This window comes from Pristiophorus japonicus, chromosome 5 (assembly GCF_044704955.1).
Source record: "Pristiophorus japonicus isolate sPriJap1 chromosome 5, sPriJap1.hap1, whole genome shotgun sequence".
Lineage (NCBI taxonomy): Eukaryota > Metazoa > Chordata > Chondrichthyes > Pristiophoridae > Pristiophorus > Pristiophorus japonicus.
In genome coordinates this window covers 262709280-262727411 of record NC_091981.1, presented here as the reverse complement: position 1 = coordinate 262727411, position 18132 = coordinate 262709280, and the positions used below count along the sequence as shown (strand labels likewise).

Here is an 18132-nt window from a genome sequence, read left to right as displayed (position 1 = left end):
TTCAGCTACATGGATAGACTGGAGAAGTTTGGGTTGTTCTCTTTAGAGTAGAGAAGATTGAGAGGAAATTTGATAGAGCTGTTCAAAATCATGAGGGGTCTGGACAGAGTAGATAAAGAGAAACTGTTCCCATTGGCAAAAGGGTCAAGAACCAAAGGACACAGATTTAAGGCAAAAGAACCAAAGGCGACATAAGATAAACTTTTTTGCTCAGCCCGAAAGGGAGACAGACTCAATCATTGCTTTCAAAAGGGAGTTGGATAAGCACATGAAAGAAAAACATTTGCAGGGCTACTTGGTAAAGGCGGGGGAGTGGGACTAGCTGAAGCGTTTTTGCAGAGAGCTGGCACGGGCTCGATGGGCTGAATGGCCTTCTGTGCTGTAACCATTCTATGATACCCAAGCTGGCCAGAAACATTTTTATTTACAAGTCTCATTTACAGGGAATAGATGGCACAAATATTGGAATTGAGTTTAAATCCAGGCCAGACTAATGGAATGAAAGCCTCCTCTCTTCAGGTGATCAGGATTCCACGAAAAATTATCTTCAGTCGATCTCAATATATGTACATCAAAACGGCCTACAGTGCGGCACTAAACTGCCAGTATTACACGGATACATGACGAGATTCAACACTGCCTCCAATGCACGAGTGCAGCCTTCGGCTGCCTGAGGAAAAGTGTTTTTGAAGACCAGACCCTCAAGTTTGCCACCAAGCTCATGGTCTACAGGGCTGTAGTAATACCCGCCCTCCTGTATGGCTCAGAGACATGGACCATGTACAGTAGACACCTCAAGTCGCTGGAGAAATACCACCAACGATGTCTCCGCAAGATCCTACAAATCCTCTGGGAGGACAGACGCACCAACGTTAGTGTCCTCGGCCAAGCCAACATCCCCAGCATTGAAGCACTGACCACACTTGATCAGCTCCGCTAGGCAGGCAATATTGTCCGCATGCCAGACACGAGATTCCCAAAGCAAGCGCTCTACTCGGAACTCCTTCACAGTAAACGTGCCAAAGGTGGGCAACAGAAACGTTACAAAGACACCCTCAAAGCCTCCCTGATAAAGTATAACATCATAACATCCCCACTGACACCTGGGAGTCCCTGGCCATAGACCGCCCTGAGTGGAAGAAGTGCACCCGAGAGGGCGCTGAGCACCTCGAGTCTCATCGCCGAGAGCATGCAGAAATCAAGCGCAGGCAGCGGAAAGAGCGTGCGGCAAATCTGTCCCACCCTCCCTTACCCTCAACGACTATCTGTCCCACCTGCGACAGGGACTGTTGTTCTCATATTGGACTGTTCAGCCACCTAAGGACTCATTTTAAGAGTGGAAGCAAGTCTTCCTCGATTCCGGGGGCCTGTCTACAATGATGAAACTGTCAGTCTTACACGGATACACCATAAAGATAGTAGCGGTGGAAAAACGGAAAATGTCAAACTGCTGTAATAAGAAGTGCATTCTGCCATAAAATAATAGGATGCAAGTTCACATTCTCCATCACGCACATGATTAGTTCCTAAATAACACCAGGCTGTCTGCAAGACATAAAGGCAGTGCCAGTGCTCCTCCAAATGGGGAGAATGAAAACAATTGAGAGCGCAAACCAACCCAACTCCTCACAGAAGAGCATTATAGAGGGTTTGAGTCAAATATGGTGTGCAGTGAAGAGGGTGGGGAAGGGGAGGGAAAAATATATATAATGGGTGAAGTATTAGGCTTTAAAGAAATGAAAATAATTAATCATTCAGTGAGTAAGGTGTTACATCTCAATCACTGTTTGTTTGCACACGGTGAGGTCGGCGAGATTTTTCTTTTTAGAAACTAGAGAATTTCCGCTATAAATGATTTCAGCTCCTCTGCTTTTCTTCGGCAGGGAATAGCATCAAAGCATTCCTGAAGAAGCGGTCACCATATCAAGTAAGAAATAGATGCAGATATCCATGTTCATTTTTAATTTAATGCAAATACATTTTTTAAAGGTTGCTATGAAAGAGATTTCCCATATAATCTTGCAGGCATAATTTATTGCGCAGAGATGACATATGACAGTGCAAGAAATTCTCCAGCATGCTCTCTGGATATTTCGATGCGTTCATGACTTAATTAATTATCCTCATTTGAAATAGATGGGATTTTAAGTAAGTCAAAATTGCAGGCAGTAATCAGCACCACAGAATTATAAATGTGCTTAGTTCTGTGATAATTTTAAAACTTAGATTTTTTGTGAGAGAAATTTAGTGTCAGCAGTGGCTCAGTGGATAGCATACTCGCCTCTGAGTCAGAATGTTGTGGGTTGAAGCCCCACTCCATGAACTGGAGCACAATAAATCTAGGCTGACACTCCAGTGCAGTGCTGCGGGAGTGCTGCACTGTCAGAGGTGTCAGCTTTCGGATGAGACGTTAAGCCGAGGCCCCGTCTGCTCTCTCAGGTGGGCATAAGAGATCCCTTGGCACTATTTTGAAGAAGAACAGGGGAGTTATCCCCGGTGTCCTGTCCAATATTTATCCCTCAATCAACATACAAAAACAGATTATCTGGTCATTATCACATTGCTGTTTGTGGAAGCTTGCTGTGCACAAATTGCCTGCCATGTTTCCCACATTAGAACAGTGACTACACTCCAAAAAGTACTTCATTGGCTGTAAAGCGCTTTGAGACATCCGGTGGTCATGAAAGGCGCTATATAAATGCAAGTCTTTCTTTTTATTGGTAAATTTGCTACAGGAAGGCATAGCACAAACAGTTCAATATATGGTCATTATTTAGTGGAAGGGAATTGTTTCAATTTACCTGGAGGTGTATAGGCATCCATTGAGGTTTGCACCACCAGAGAGCGTCGTTTAGATGGCATTGGAACTGCCATCTTTCTCTCTTTATGTTTGGCAAGAGCAGCTTGTACCGCCTCTGTATGTACGTCTGAAAAAGGGAAAGAGCACAAGTATTAAACATTATTGCGGAAAATTAAATCCACAGAAATATCCACTAAGAAATCCCATGAGAAATATACTTGTTAAAGGCATACAGCTTGCTTATAAGTTATTAATGGCTACTTATGCAACAGATCCTGATCACCATTTAATCAAGTAGAGTCTTCATACAGACAGACCCTGGTGTACACATGGTGTTCAAACAATGATTGCATTACAGGGAATAATATAACATGTTACTTTTTTCCCCTCCTAACAAGATTCAGAAGCTCAAAGTACTGCTGACAGAAGTAGAAAGCTGAAGGCAACAAAACCTTCCCTTTCTTTCTCTCATTAAGTCTAATTATTTCTCCCTTTTCCTGGACCGATCACATTTGTTAATGACACAGCAAGCACTAAGTGTTGCAAGTGCTGTAGGATGCAGTGCTATTTTTAAACTATTTCTGAGCACAGATAATAAAGACCTGGTTACGGTCTTCACCTCCAACAGGTTATCTTGATTGAAAAGGGAATTGTAATCTTCACCCTAGCCCTCGTTAATAGTCGACCCATCCTCCTCCAGCAACTATCTAAAGCTATAAAATTCAGCACAGGCTCAATGATGAAATGCATTACATTAAATGATAAAAGGCACTACAATAGCCCATCAACCCGGCTCCCTCCAATCAACTGGTAACAGCTTCGAGTCCCTGAAGGGAGTGGAACAGAATAGGTAAAACGTCCAAGTGCAGCAACTTGGACATTTTGTCCCGGCTTCACAAAGACAACTTAGCAACATCTCGAGGATATTAACATGCTGCTGCAAACTACGTTTTTCCACTCTGACCAATTGCTTTCATTTCCACGGTTCCAAGAGGATTCCAGCTCATCAGCTTGGGCCAGTAGCAGCGTCCCCTCTAAATTGTCTTTGTGGTGCGCAGCCCGTTTATTTCAATGCGCAGTCCCTTTAAATTTCTGCACGTGCGCGGTATTTCAAATGGAAATGCTCGTGAGTGGCCTGGGCAGGACCTTGCAGATTACTAGGGGGCCGCTCACACGCGCAGCTTAGAGGGTATGTTGGTCAGTAGTAGTACAGGTATTCTCAACTCAAAATCTGAAGGTCATGAGCTCAAGCTCCAGGTCAGGACTTGAGCATCGACGTCGCTCGGATGAGATGTTAAACGGAGGCCAGATCAGTTCAGGTGGATGTAAAGGATCCCATGATACTTTTTCAAAGAAGAGCAGTTAGGATTAGGGCTGTATTTGCCTACGAACAACAGTGACTAAATTTGAAAAGTAATTAACTGGCTTTGAAGCATGTTGAGGGCAACTCGAGGAAATGAAAGAGATCATATAAATGCAAATTATTTTTCTTTCCTGCTACAATATTTCATAAAATGTACAATTATCAATGTCGATGTGTCACCCTATAGCTATCAATCACTTTCACATCTATTTTATTTCCAGTGCCTTATAAAAAGAACCTCAGATGTTCACAGGACTTACTTAGCCTATAAAAAAAACTATTTTTGATGGCTTGACTATTCTAATACTTGAGGATGGATCTTTTCATCTTCAGTTTCACTGAAACATGTACAAGAACATGGAGCAATATGAGGAGATTTGGCCAAACAAACTCTCACTTTCCATACATTGTGTGAACTCTATATCATCTTGCACTTTCTTGTAGACAGTCAACGATGATAACCAGGCTAGCCTTAAATAAAAGGCTTTGGCAATGTGTTCTTCACAATGTGTTCGTGCCGGCCGGCAAAGAGCTATCCAGCCTAATCCCACTTTCCAGCTCTTGGTCCGTAGCCCTGTAGGTTACGGCACTTTAAAGGGCCCATTTTTTTTGAGCAACTTGATTTTTCTGGAGTATCTTAAAAATCCCCATTCTGCACATTTAATTTGTAAGTGAGTGAGTTAGTCAGGACTTTTTTTATTTTTGTTTTTTTTTCCAAAAGGGGGCGTTGCCAGCCACATACTTCTGTGTTGGTCATTTAAGCCAGGTTGGACAGCTAATAGTTGCTCCAAACTAACTTAGGCCTGCGTATGTGGCCACTTGCGGCTGCACAGGAAACCCTTGCGGAGAGTTAAGGAATCAGCGCAGGTAAGTACATTCTAAACCACTAAACAAAGCACAAAAAAAAAGCATTCAATAACAAATAAAAAACAAGGAAGCTGAGAGGACCTGCACCCAGCACCAAGACGTACAAAGCACTAAATAAGCTATTTATATTATACATTAATGATTTAGATGAAGGAATTGAGTGTAATATCTCCCAAGTTTGCAGATGACACTAAGCTGGGTGGCAGTGTGAGCTGTGAGGAGAATGCTAAGAGGCTGCAGGGTGATTTGGACAGGTTAGGTGAGTGGGCAAATACATGGCAGATGCGGTATAATGTGGCTAAATGTGAGATTATCCACTCTGGTGGCAAAAACAGGGAGGCAAAATATTATCTGAATGGTGACAGATTAGGAAAAGGGGAGGTGCAACGAGACCTGGGTGTGTTGGTACATCAGTCATTGAAAGTTGGTATGCAGATACAGCAGGCGGTGAAGATGACAAATGGCATGTTGGCCTTCATAGCTCGGGGATTTGAGTATAGGAGCAGGGAGGTCTTATTGCAGTTGTACAGGGCCTTGGTGAAGCCACACCTTGAACACTGTATACAGTTTTGGTCTAATCTGAGGAAGGACATTCTGGCTATTGAGGGAGTGCAGCAAAGGTTCACCAGACTGATTCCCGGGATGGCAGGACTGACAGATGAAGAAAGACTGGATCGACTCGACTTATATTCACTGGGATTTAGAAGAATGATAGGGGATCTCATAGAAACATAAAAATCTGACGGGATTGGACAGGTTAGATGCAGGAAGAATGTTCCCGATGTTGGGGAAGTCCAGAACCAGGGGTCACAGTCTCAGGATAAGGGGTAAGCCATTTAGGACTGAGATGAGGAGAAACTTCTTCACTCAGAGAATTGTGGACCTGTGGAATTCTCTACCACAGAAAGTTGTTGAGACCAGTTTGTTCGATATATTCAAAAGGGTGTTAGATGTGGCCCTTACGGCTAAAGGGATCAAGGTGTATGGCGAGAAAGCAGGAATGGGGTACTAAAGTTGCATGATTAGCCTACTCCTGCACCTATTTCGATGTTTCTATGTAAAAAGTAACAGCAATTAATTAATAAAAAATAGAAGGAACCCTGCACCTAAAGCACCAAGACCAAAGTAATAAGCAATCAATCAAACAATAACAAATAAAAAATAGAAGTCCTACCAAAACACGGCCCCGGAAGACAGCGGGCCGCCGATGAGGGAGCCTATTCAGCCCGGGATAGGGGCGGCACACTTCGGCCCCTCCCACACAGCCTGCAGCACACTCTCAGATTCTGGGGGCAAGGAGCTACTGCACATGCGCGCACACACTAGCGCGCATGTGCAGAGGTCCCGGCACTGTTTTCAGCGCCGGGTCCTGGCTCCGCCCCCGAATCCAGTTGCCATGCTACGCCACCATCGAGGAGGGGCTGGGGAGCGCCTAAACTCGGCCCGAAAATTTTTGCCGCCCTTGGAGTTCTACAAAAGCGGCGCACCTCTGGTGAGTGCACCAGTAATCTGTACTGGCCAAATTTGGGCCCTTTAAGTGCACATCCAAGTATCTTTTAAATGTGGTGAGGGCTCCTGCCTCTGCCACCCTTTCAGGCAGTGAATGACAGACCCCCAACACCCTTTGGGTGAAGAAATTTCCTCTCATATCTCCTCTAAACCTCCCCTCAATTACTTTAAATCTATGGTCCCTGGTTGTTGACCCCTCTGCTATGGGAAACAAGTCCTTCATATCCAGTCTATCCAGGCCTCTCAATTTTATACACCTCAATCAGGTCTCCCCTTAACCTCCTCTGTTCTAATGAAAACAGATCCAGCATCTCCAATCTTTCCTCATAGCCAAAATTCTCCAATCCAGGCAACATTCTTGTAAATCTCCTCTGTACCTTTTCCAGTGCAATCACATCTTTCCTGTAATGCGGTGACCAGAACTGCATACAGTACTCCCAGCTGTGGCCTAACCAGTGTTTCATACAGTTCAAGCATAACCTCCTTGCTCTTGTATTCCATGCCTCGACTTATAAAGGCAAGTATTCCATATGCCTTTTTAAACACCTTATCTACCTGGCCTGCTACCTTCAGAGATCTGTGGACCTGCACTCCAAGGTCCCTTTGTTCCTCTACACTTTTCAGTGTTATATTATTTAAAGTGTATTCCTTTGCCTTGTTTGACCTCCCCAAATGCATTACCTCAAACTTAACCAGATTGAATTCCATTTGCCACTGTTCTGCCCATCTGACCAGTAGATTACTATCTTAATGAAGAAGAAAGCTGTGGATTGCACTATCAACCACACAGCCTATTTTAGTGTCATCTGCAAACTTCTTAATCACACCCCCAACATAAGAACATAAGAAATAAGAGCAGGTGCAGGCCATTTGACCACTCGAGCCTGCTCCGTCATTCAATAAGATCATGGCTGATCTGATCATGGATCCAGCTCCACTTCCCTGCCCGCTCTCCATAAACCTTTATTTCCTTCTCGCTCAAAAATCTGATTATTTCCGCCTTAAATATATTCAATGATCCAGCCTCTACAGCTCTCTGGGACAGAGAATTCCATAGATTTACAACCTTCAGAGAAGAAATTTCTCATCTCAGTTTTAAATGGGCGGCCCCTTATTCTGTGACTATGTCCCCTAGTTCTAGTTTCCCCTACGAGTGGAAATATCCTCTTGCATCCACCTTGTCGAGCCCCCTCATTATCTTTGTTTCGATAAGATTACCCCTCATTCTTCTGAGCTCCAATGTGTATAGGCTCAACTTTTCTTCATAAGTCAACCCCCTCATTTCCGGAATCAACCGAGTGAACCTTCTCTGAACAGCCTCCAATGCAAGAATATCGTTCCTTAAATACAGAGACCAAAACTGCACGCAGTACTCCAGGTGTGGCTTTACCAATACCCTGTACAGTTGTAGCAGGACTTCTCTGCTTTTATACTCAATCCCCCTTGAAATAAAGGCCAACATTCCATTTGCCTTCCTGATTACTTGCTGTACCTGCATACTAACTTTTTGTGTTTCATGCACAAGGAGCCCCACGTCCCTCTGTACTGCAGCACTTTGCAATTTTTCTCCATTTAAATTATAATTTGCTTTTCTATTATTTCTGCCAAAGTGGACAACCTCACATTTTCCCACATTATACTCCATCTGCCCAATTTTTTGCCCACTCATTTAGCCTGTCAATATCCCTTTGCAGATTTTTTTTCCTCCTCACAATTTGCTTTGTATTACCAGCAAACTTGGCTACATTACACCTGGTCCCTTCATCCAAGTCATTAATATAGATTGCAAATAGTTGAGGACCCAGCACCGATCCCTGTGGCACCCCAATAGTTACTGTTTGCCAACCGGAAAATGACCCATTTATCCCGACTCACTGTTTTCTGTTAGTTAACCAATCCTCTATCCATGCTCTTACCCCCAACCCCGTGAACTTTTACCTTGTGGAGTAACCTCTTATGTGGCACCTTTAAGTCTAAGTCATTGATTTATATACCACAAAAGCAAGAGACCCAGCACTGAACCCTGTGGAACCCCACTGGATACAGCCTTCCAGTCACAAAAACACAACGATTACCCTTTGCTTTCTGCCTCCCGAGCCAATTTTGGATCCAACTTGCCACTTTGCCCTGGATCCTATGAGTTATTACTTTCGTGAACAGTCTGCCATGTGGGACATCAAAAGCTTTGCTAAAATCCACATCCGCTACATCATACGCACTGCCATTATTGACCCTCTGGGTTACCTCCTCGAAAAATTCAATCAAATTAATCAGACACAACCTTCCCTTGACAAATCCATGCTGACTGTCCTTGATTAGTCCATATGTTTCCAAACGAAGATTTATCCTGTCCCTCAGGATTTTTTCCAATAATTTTCCCACCACCGAGGATAGGCTGACTGGCCTGTAATTATTCAGTCTATGCTTTTCTCCCTTGTTAAACAAAGGTACAACATTAGCAGTCCTCCAGAGAGGATTGGAGGATGGTCCAAGCCTCTGCTATTTCCTCTTTTGCTTCTCTCAACAGGCTGGGATACATTTCATCCAGGCCTGGGGATTTATCCACTTTCAAAGCTGCTAAGCCCCATAATACTTCCTCTCTCACTATGTTTATCTCGACTAATATTTCACACTCCTCCTCCATGATTGCAAAGTCTGCATCGCCCCTCTCTTTTGTGAAAACGGATGCAAATTAAGAATCCTACGCACGTCTTCCACCTCCACACACAGATTTCCTTTGTGGTCTCTAATAGGCCCCACTCTTTCTCTAGTTATCCTCCTGCTCTTAATGTGTTTATAAAATATCTTTGGGTTTTTCCTGATTTTACTTGCCAACATTCTTTCATGCTCTCTCTTTGCTTTCCGGATCTCTTTTTTAATTGCACCCCTGCACTTCTTATACTCCTCTAGAGTTTCTGCAGTGTTGAGTTCCTGGTATCTTTTTTTCTTTACCTTACCCTGTATGTCCCTTGACATCCAGGGGGCTCCAGATTTGTTAGCGTCACTTTTTTTTTAAGGGAACATACTTGCTTGGCATCCTCAGGATCTCCTCCTTGAATGCCTCCCACTGCTCTGACACTCATTTACCATCAAGTAGCTGTTTCCAGTCCGCCTTGGCCAAATCCCATCTCAGCTCAGCAAAATTGGCTTTATCCCAATTGAGAACTTTTTTTCCTGGTCCACCTTTGTCCTTTTCCAAAACTACCCTAAATCTTACTGAATTATGATCACTAGCACCAAAATGCTCTCCCACTGATACCCCTTCCACCTGCCCCTCTTCATTCCCCAAAACCAAGTCCAGAACCGCCCCTCCCTTGTTGGGCTTGTTACATACTGGCTAAAGCAGTTCTCCTGAATGCATTTTAGGAATTCCGCACCCTCTGTATCAGTCACACTACCTTTTTCCCCAGTTAATATTAGGGTAGTTGAAATTTCCCCACTATTACAGTTCTATAGTTTTTGCACTTCGCAGCAATTTGGCCACACATTTGTTCTTCCATCTCCCTCTGACGATTTGGGGATCTTTAGTACACTCCCAGTAGTGTGATCGCCCCTTTTTTGTTCTTCAATTCAACCCATATGTACTCGTTTAATTACCCCACTAACAGGATTAATAAACTATCTCCTAGTAAAGGATCCTCTAGGAATGAGTGGACATAGCATACCAGCATTTCAGCTTTGGCCTTCCAAATGGTTGTTTTTGCAGCTAGCAACCAATATAAGAACATAAGAAATAGGAGCAGGAGTAGGCCATTTGGCCCCTCGAGCCTGCTCCTCCATTCAATATGATCATGGCTGATCTGATCATGGACTCAGCTCCTCTTCCCTGCCCGCTCCCCATAACCCTTCACTCCCTTATCACTCATCTGTCTATCTCCGCCTTAAATACATTCAATGACCCAGCCTTCATAACTCTCTGGGACAGAGAATTTCATAGATTTACAACCCTCAGAAGAAATTTCTCCTCCTCTCAGTTTTATATGGGCGGCTCCTTATTCTAAGACTATGTCCCCTGGTTTTAGTTTTCCCTATGAGTGGAAATATCCTCTCTGCATCCACCTTGTCGAGTCCCCTCATTATCTTATAACTTTCAATAAGATCGCCTCTCATTCTTCTGAACTCCAATGTGTATAGGCTCAACCTTTTCTCATAAGTCAACCCCCTCAGTTCCAGAATCAACCGAGTGAACCTTCTCTGAACAGCCTCCAATGCAAGAATATCCTTCCTTTAATAGAGACACCAAAACTGTACGCAGTACTCTAGGTGTGGCCTCACCAATATCCTGTACAGTTGTAGCAGGACTTCTCTGCTTTTATGCTCTATCCCCCCACCCCCTTGCAATATGTTATCTGTGAACAGTAGCAGCCTTCACATTGGGCATATACCCCCCCGCCCTACCACCACCTATTCTGCTCCCTTGCTATTGAATCCAGCCCCCTCTCTAACCACAAATACAGTTTGAATCAGGCCCAGAGCTTCGCACCCAACATCCCAAAGACACCAACTTACACCTCCGTCACTACTCCACTTTACCCCCACCACTGCTGAAATCCTTATCCAGCCTCATCACCTCTAGACTCAATTCCTCCAGTGTCCTCCTCAGTAGCCTATCACGCTACAAAAACTCCAATGTATTCAAAAATCAATTGCCTGCCGACTGTGCTACACTAAGTACTGCTCAGTCATCACCCCAACGTGGATGATCTATACTGTCCCTCAACACATGAAATTTTAAAATCACTTCATGAACTCATCACATTCTATTTTCGCCTGCTTTACATCTCCTCACATAGCCTTTGTTCTTCTTATTCCAGTCTTTTGCACACCCACTGTTGGCAGAGACTTTGCAGAGATCTCAGGTACATCAGTCCCGCTCTTAGGAATGCCCTTCCTAAATAATTTACTGCCTGCAGAAAGGAGACTCCTCAGTTTGAATAGTTACTCTTCTGGGCCGGAGAGGTTCACTGGCATTGTGAGAACATAAATCCCTTCATTAAAAAGTTCCTTACGTCGTTACCATCCTGAACTTTCTGTGGTGAGGTTAATTGTTAATTAACGAAATCCAGCAATTTCTTGACACAAACGGGGAGGTGGACGGCGAGCTCCCGTTGTCGTGAGGCTATGGGTGGAGTCGGATAAATCATCTATCAATTTATGCTGATTCGTAACTCACCACCCAGTGCTGGGTTATTTACACACGTGTGCATTAAACTCGCCATTACTTTCCCAGCAAATTCTGGGCCATTATCGCTACTGTAGTGGGAACTCCATTAAGTTGCTGTAAGCCTTCACATCTTCTGACAGCAGGCTATTTATTGGGCCAAATCAGTGAGTTCTCCAATACATGCCATTTCTATGCATGTATCTAACACAAATTATGCAAATTGCATTGGCTCCAATGTTGCGTGAGCACTTAAAACTGTTGGGCAGACAGAAGTCCTGCTCCACCATACTTCCCATGGAAAATCTAAGCTATTACATCTTTGAATTTCTTCAGAACATATGCTTTAGTGACCTCTACATGTTTTACATAAAGACGTTCTTTCGTTGCAAAGGCGGACATGAAGAACCTTTCCTGGGAGTTGCAAATCACATAGCTCTCAGACATTCCAACAGATGAAAGCAACTTCTAAACTTTGCAAACAGCTCCACTCAACTGAATGGTGTTTTTTTTAATAAAGTCTTTTATTCAAAAATTATTACAAAGTATTTATGGCTCCTAATTCTGGTCTCGCCCACAAATGGAAACATCTTCTCCCTACCATAATCTTGAAGACCTCTATCAGGTCACCTGAGTCTCTCTTTTTATTTTAGAGAAAAGAGCCCCAGTCTGTTCAATCTTTCCTGATGGTTATAATCTCTCAATTTATTTGCACCATTTCCATTGCCTCCATATCCTTTTTGTAATAAGAAGACCAGAACTGTTCACAATACTACAAGTGTGGTCTAACCAAGGTTCTATACACATTTAACATAACTTCTCTGCTTTTCAATTCTATCCCTCTAGAAATGAACCCCAATGCTTTTTTTTTGCTTTTTTAAGGTCTTATTAACTTGTTTTGCTGCATTCTGTGATCTGTTTACCTGTACCCAGAGATCCCTCTGGTCCTCTACCCCATTTAGACATTTATTTTCCAAAGAGTCGGTGGCCTCCTTATTCTTCCTACCAAAATGTACTACCTCACACTTATCTATATTGAAGTTAATTTGCATTTTGCATGCCCATTCTGCAAGTTTACTAAATTCCTTCTGTATTTTAATTGCTGTTTTAACGACACCCCTCAATTTGGTCTCATCTGCAAATTTTTAAATTATTTTTCTGATTCTGGAGTCCAAATCTTTTATGTAAATAGTGAGCAACAGAGATCCCAGCACCAATCCTCGTGGTACAATCACTTCCTACCATTTGCCAATTTGAGAAACTCTCTTTAACCCCAACTCTCGCTTTTCTGTTTTGTAGCCAGTTTGCTATCCATTCTGCTCCTTGTCTGCTGACTCTACATGTTCTGTCCTTAGACAGTCAGGAACTAACATTTAGTTTTTGAGTAGTGAACTAAACTGCAGAAAAACATGCACATTACCAGCAGTATAGTTAACAAAAATTAAACAAGATTTATGTCACTGATTACAAGTATAAAAGATATACATAGTAATCAGAAATTGTAGAGCACAAACCCAGATCTGTATTAACTGGACAATGTTTTGTTTTTATTTCTTATATTTACAATGAAGTTCTGTAATTAATTATACATCAGAATATTTTCCTATCTCATTGGACTGCCAAATGGAAACGTAATTTAGTTAACACTGAAACAATTTGTTTAGAGCACTAATTATTGCAAGAGTACAATTATAAAATTATTTCCAAATCCAAATCCTAATTATGAAACAAGTATAAAGTTTTTTGAGTTTCAAAGTTTCGATGAACCCATCATTCTTACACAACCCTTTTTATTAACTGTGAAGAGTAATGTTACTGATACGTTTTTAAAGAAAGAAATAATAAACCATGACAACATTCCATCATCTATCTTCTCCCGGAAGATAGACCAATGGGGAAGAGACCTACAATCTGTTGACCTCGCACCTTCACTCAAGGATGAAAGGCACAGTGACAAGATATGACCATAGTTATGGGTGTGGAGAGAAAAGGAAAGTAAGGATATCGAAAATGGCATCAGGTTATTTAAGTTCTGGTGTTGAGTGGGATTTTGGGGGTGGGGCGCAGGGGAGGAGAGAGGTGCTGGTGGAGAGGAGGCTTCGAAAATCTCAGTGCTGTAACATAATTGTAAGGAAGCATTTGACAAGGTGCCACATAAAAGGTTACTGCACAAGATAAAAGTTCACGGGATTGGGGGTAATATATTAGCATGGATAGAGGATTGGCTAACTAACAGAGTCAGGATAAATGGCTCATTCTCTGGTTGGCAACCAGTAACTAGTGGGATGCCGCAGGGATCAGTGCTGGGACCCCAATTATTTACAATCTATATTAACGACTTGGAAGAAGGGATTGAGTGAAACGCAGCCAAGTTTGCTGACGATACAAAGATGGGAGGGAAAGCAATGTGTGAGGAGGACACAAAAAATCTGCAAAAGAACATAGACAGGGTAAGTGAGTGGGCAAAAATTTTGCAGATGGAGTATAATGTTGGAAAGTGTGCACTTTGGCAGAAAAAAAATCAAAGAGCAAGTTATTATTTAAATGGAGAAAGATTGCAAAGTGCCGCAGTACAGCAGGACCTGGGGGTACTTGTGCATGAAACGCAAAAGCAAGTGATCAGGAAGGCCAATGGTATCTTGGCCTTTATTGCAAAGGGGATGGAGTATAAAAGCAGGGAAGTCTTGCTACAACTATATAAGGTATTGGTGAGGCCACACCTGGAATACCGCATGCAGTTTTGGTTTCCATATTTACGAAAGGATATACTTTCTTTGGAGGCAGTTCAGCGAAGGTTCACTAGGGTTGATTCCGGGGATCAGGGGGTTGACTTATGAGGAAAGGTTGAGTAGGTTGGGCCTCTACTCATTGGAATTCAGAAGAATGAGATGTGATCTTATCGAAACGTAGAAGATTATGAGGGGGCTTGACAAGGTGGATGCAGAGAGGATGTTTCCACTGATGGGGGAAGACTAGAACTAGAGGGCATGATCTTAGAATAAGGGGCCACCCATTTAAAACAGAGATAAGGAGAAATTTCTTCTCTCAGAGGATTGTGGGAGCTGGGACATTGAATAAATTTAAGACAGAAATAGATAAGGGAATAAGGGGTTATGGGGAGCTGGTGAGGAAGTGAAGCTGTATCCAGGATCGGATCAGCCATGACCTTATTGAATGGCGGAGCAGGCTCGAGGGGCCATATGGCCTACTCCTGTTCGTATTTCTTATGTTCATATTGCTCAGCAAACAACAGATGGCTTACCATAAAATGCATCTTCAATCTACCAATTTGTAATACTTGTGATTCAGATACACGGTCTTAACTTTTACTTTGGTTATTAGTCCCGCCAAATTTTTCTGATGTTTGAACTGGATCTTTTGTTCTAACAAGTAAATAATTTCAGAAACGCAAGAGAGACATCAGAGCTGTACAAAACCTGGCGTTACTTAAAAATATGCACAGAGTTATCGTCGCGGCAACAGTGCTCATGCTCAACATGGCTGCAAACACAAATATTTTGCAGGGGAACTTTTTGGGCAGGGTGGGGAGCAGAAAGAAAGAAAGGAGTGTAATCATTTCTACAGGTATAAAAACATCACAATAGCAGGAAACAGTTCCAACAGATTTCGTTGGCTCCATACCTGTAAATATTGCTCACATTGAAATAAAAACCAAGTCACTTGTATAGAAAAGCGCGAAAGTTGAGGCACTCGTGTACCTGATCTGTAACGTTCATCTCGTGACCCTGACGACCGGCGACGGTGGTATCTGGAGGAGGAGGATGGTGTAACTGGCGTTCGACGCTCTTGTGGCAGTGAAGGCTCCACTCCTGCATCAAAGGCGGAAAAACAAAGCTCACTGTAACTCATTATAGCACACTTTGTTACTTTTGTCAAAAAGGAAATAATTGCCCTTCACAGAAATCAGTTAGCTATGAATTTGCATGCTGCTTTGCCAATCTATATTTTCCGTATTTTATTTGATGCACTCTCATCATGTTGAAAGAAAGAATCACTGAACTTTTAGCTAATCTTCCTCACTCAGGACATCACAGCTGTGGATCATTGGACCTCCTGAAGTCTTCCCTTCCTCTCACTATCTTAAGGATTTTCAAACCAAGACTTGGCTTCACCAAAGCAGTACTTCTTGATTAATCCAGTCTTCTACTCTTATCGGTGGTGTCCTGCAGTGTGAAGCCTGCTCGTCTCTAGGTCTTCTTGATTAAAAATTTATTCTGACTAAATAGTAGAAATATTGAAAGGGACTATATAAATCGGTTGATATAAAAATAAAATAAAGCTGGAAACCATCGCATTTGTTATATCTATTTCACTCACATAATTATTAACCAATAGTTTTTCTTTGAAGTGGCAGAATTTGGTATTGATTTTTTAATATATGAAATCAGATAATAGTTTTGCCGAACCAAACAAAACAGTTCTGTTTTTACACTCTTTAGTGCAAAATAATTTTATATTTGTCCAATACTGATCACACCACAATACTTGTTAAATATTTAATCAACAGAGCATATTTGTACATTCATAGAAATGCCAAAACCAAATAATAGCTCTCAAGTATAATTGATTGAATGCCGAAATAGTACTCTCTCACCGAAGTTTATTACAAACAGAATCATCATCATTGTTGCTATATGCATACATTGAGCTGTTCAAATGTATAAATGTTTCCCTCGGCCATAAAATGAACACAACACCATTGATGCAACCAGTACTGTATAGTCATTTTTTAATTCTTATTTATAAAATCTACTCTTCGCCTGCCTCTCCACTAAATATTGGGCAGACCGAAGCTATTGCCTTCAGTTCCCGTCACAAACTCCGTTCCCGAGGCATCGACTCCTTCCCTCTCCCTGGCCACTGTCTGAGCCTTAACCAGACCGTTCACAACCTTAGCGTCCTATATGACCCTGAGGTGACCCCATATCCTCTCCATCACCAAGATCATCGACTTCCACCTCAGTTTCCTCCCCTACCACAGCTCGTGCTGCTGAAACACTCATCCATGCCTTTGTTACTTCTAGATTCAACTATTCCAATGCTCTCCTGACTGGCCTCCCACCTTGTACCTTCCGTAAACTTGAGCTCATCCGGAACTCGGCTGGCCATATCCTATCACACCAAGTCCTGTTCATCCAACACTCCTGTGCTCGCTGACATACAGTGGCCTCGCCCCTCCTTATATCCATAACCTCTTACAGTCCAACAACCCTCCGAGATCTCTGCGCTCCTCCAATTCTGTTCTCTTGCACATCCACGATTTTCATCGCTCTGCCATTGGCGATCTTCAGCATTTTGCATACACCAAAGTCCCACAAACAACAATGCGATACAGAACCAGAAAATCTGTTTTACTGATGTTTCAGGAATAAATAATGATGGTCAGGACACCAGGGAAACTGTCTTGCTCTTCTTTGCATACTGCTATGGGATATTTTACATTCACCTGAGAAAGTACACTCAGGTTTAACATCTCATCTGAAAGATGGCACCTCCCTCTGACAGTGCAGCATTCCCTCAGTACTAGACTGAAAGTGTCAGCCTAGATTATGTGCTCAGGTCTCTGGAGTGGGGCCGTGACCAATGAATCAAGGTGGGAGTGCTTCCACTAAACCAAAGCTGACATTTAGCGATGTAAGGCCAAAGCCTAACTTAAAAATGACATTACAAAAGTTCAGCATCAGTTTGAAGCAAAACTGCTTTGCACTGACATTGCAATTGAAGAGAAAATGCACCTGAGGAAACCAGGAGTGAATTCACGTCACAGAATTATAGAATGGTTAAAGCAAGGAAGGCGGCCATTTGGCCAGTCGAGCCCGTGCCAGCTCTCTGCAAGAGCTCCTCAGCTAGTTCCACTCCCCCGCCATTTCCCCGTAACTCTAAAAAAAAAAATATTTCAGGTACTTATCCAACTCCCTTTTGAAAGCAGTGATCAAATCTGCCTTCCAGTGCATTCCAGATCCTAACCACTCACTGCGTAAAAAAGCTTTTACTTATGGTTCTTTGCCAATCAACTTAAATCTATGTCCTCCGATTCTCGGCCCTTCTGCCAATGGAACCCAACTATCTGCCTTACCAGTCCCACCGACGTGTGATTATCTGAGCTGGTGCATGGTCTGTATGATTCATCTACTGTCATTGCGGTAGCACATTTTAAGGCCTGACCTGACTTGGAGAATCCCATACAAAGGGGTTAAAGCATCTGTTCACTAATATTGTCAACAGTAATTTCTAGCCTTAGATGCATATTCAAATGCATCATAAAGAACAAGTACTATCTGTGGGCTAGTCCTTCACGACTTGCAAGACCCATCCCTTGTTTATGACATAGTGCTGCTTCAACCAAGTATTACACACCGTTGTGAGTGATTCCCCACTTACTGAAAATTGCATGTAAATAGTCCACTTCCA

The 18132-nt window shown here is 42.7% G+C and overlaps 1 protein-coding gene across 1 annotated transcript in view; it reads right to left on the bottom strand.

The window, feature by feature from the left end:
* The window catches only part of LOC139264688 (disco-interacting protein 2 homolog C), a 622729-nt gene that overhangs the window by 239253 nt on the left and 365344 nt on the right, over positions 1–18132 (bottom strand). Inside the window, exons 3-4 of the mRNA XM_070881594.1 lie at positions 15420–15530; positions 2802–2927 (exon numbers count right to left, since the gene is read on the bottom strand). Coding sequence (XP_070737695.1) covers positions 2802–2927; positions 15420–15530 — 237 coding nt within the window. The remainder of the gene's footprint in view (positions 1–2801; positions 2928–15419; positions 15531–18132) is intronic.